The sequence below is a fragment of the Cyprinodon variegatus genome, unplaced genomic scaffold, assembly GCF_000732505.1.
Source record: "Cyprinodon variegatus isolate N-32 unplaced genomic scaffold, C_variegatus-1.0 Scaffold2088, whole genome shotgun sequence".
NCBI lineage: Eukaryota > Metazoa > Chordata > Actinopteri > Cyprinodontiformes > Cyprinodontidae > Cyprinodon > Cyprinodon variegatus.
In genome coordinates, this window is record NW_015152541.1 from 35,497 (window position 1) to 36,071 (window position 575).

At 46.1% G+C, this 575-nt stretch overlaps 1 protein-coding gene across 2 annotated transcripts in view; it reads right to left on the minus strand.

Annotated features, from left to right (window-relative positions):
* Positions 1-575, minus strand: part of syk (spleen tyrosine kinase) — a 27,780-nt gene that overhangs the window by 12,936 nt on the left and 14,269 nt on the right. For both annotated transcript variants that reach the window (XM_015405252.1, XM_015405254.1), the window contains exons 5-6: positions 339-420; positions 206-261 (exon numbers count right to left, since the gene is read on the minus strand). In XM_015405252.1, coding sequence (XP_015260738.1) covers positions 206-261; positions 339-420 — 138 coding nt within the window. The remainder of the gene's footprint in view (positions 1-205; positions 262-338; positions 421-575) is intronic.

Consider the following 575-nt stretch of genomic DNA (forward strand, 5'->3'; position numbering starts at 1 on the left):
GCTGAAAGCCCAGAATCTGTTCAACATGACAGGAATAAAAGAGCGCCACCTAGCTGCTCTCACTAGAGCTATAGAAAGTAGATCAGAGTTTTCTTTTTTTCTACTTTGGTTAGATACTTTTGGTTAGATTTTTTTCTACTTTGGCAGATAGCCTTGGAAAGGTCTCAGTGAGTAATTTGGTCAAAAAGAAAAAGGTTCTACTTACGATGGCGGAGCCAAAGCCGGGATGTTGCAGCGCAGGTAGCGGCCGCCCGATCATCACTGCAAACAACAAATATTAGACATCAGCTGTGGTCCAACTGGAATCAGGACAGTTCTGCAGCTGAGCCAGTGGTTACCAGGTTCCCCGTCTGGTCTGGGACACGGCTCTGTGAGGACGCGCAGCAGGCCGTCTGGTTTGTAGGAGTAGTGCTCCACCAGCTGTCAGGGGAAGACATGGTTAAAGGTCCCACAACAGAAATTTAATCTGAAACACTCAGAATAATCAGCCAAACCTTAAAAGGATTAACCTCAAAGCAACAACCATCACCTCAACCTACGGCATTAATAATAAGAGCCCAGAAGGTCTGATCACA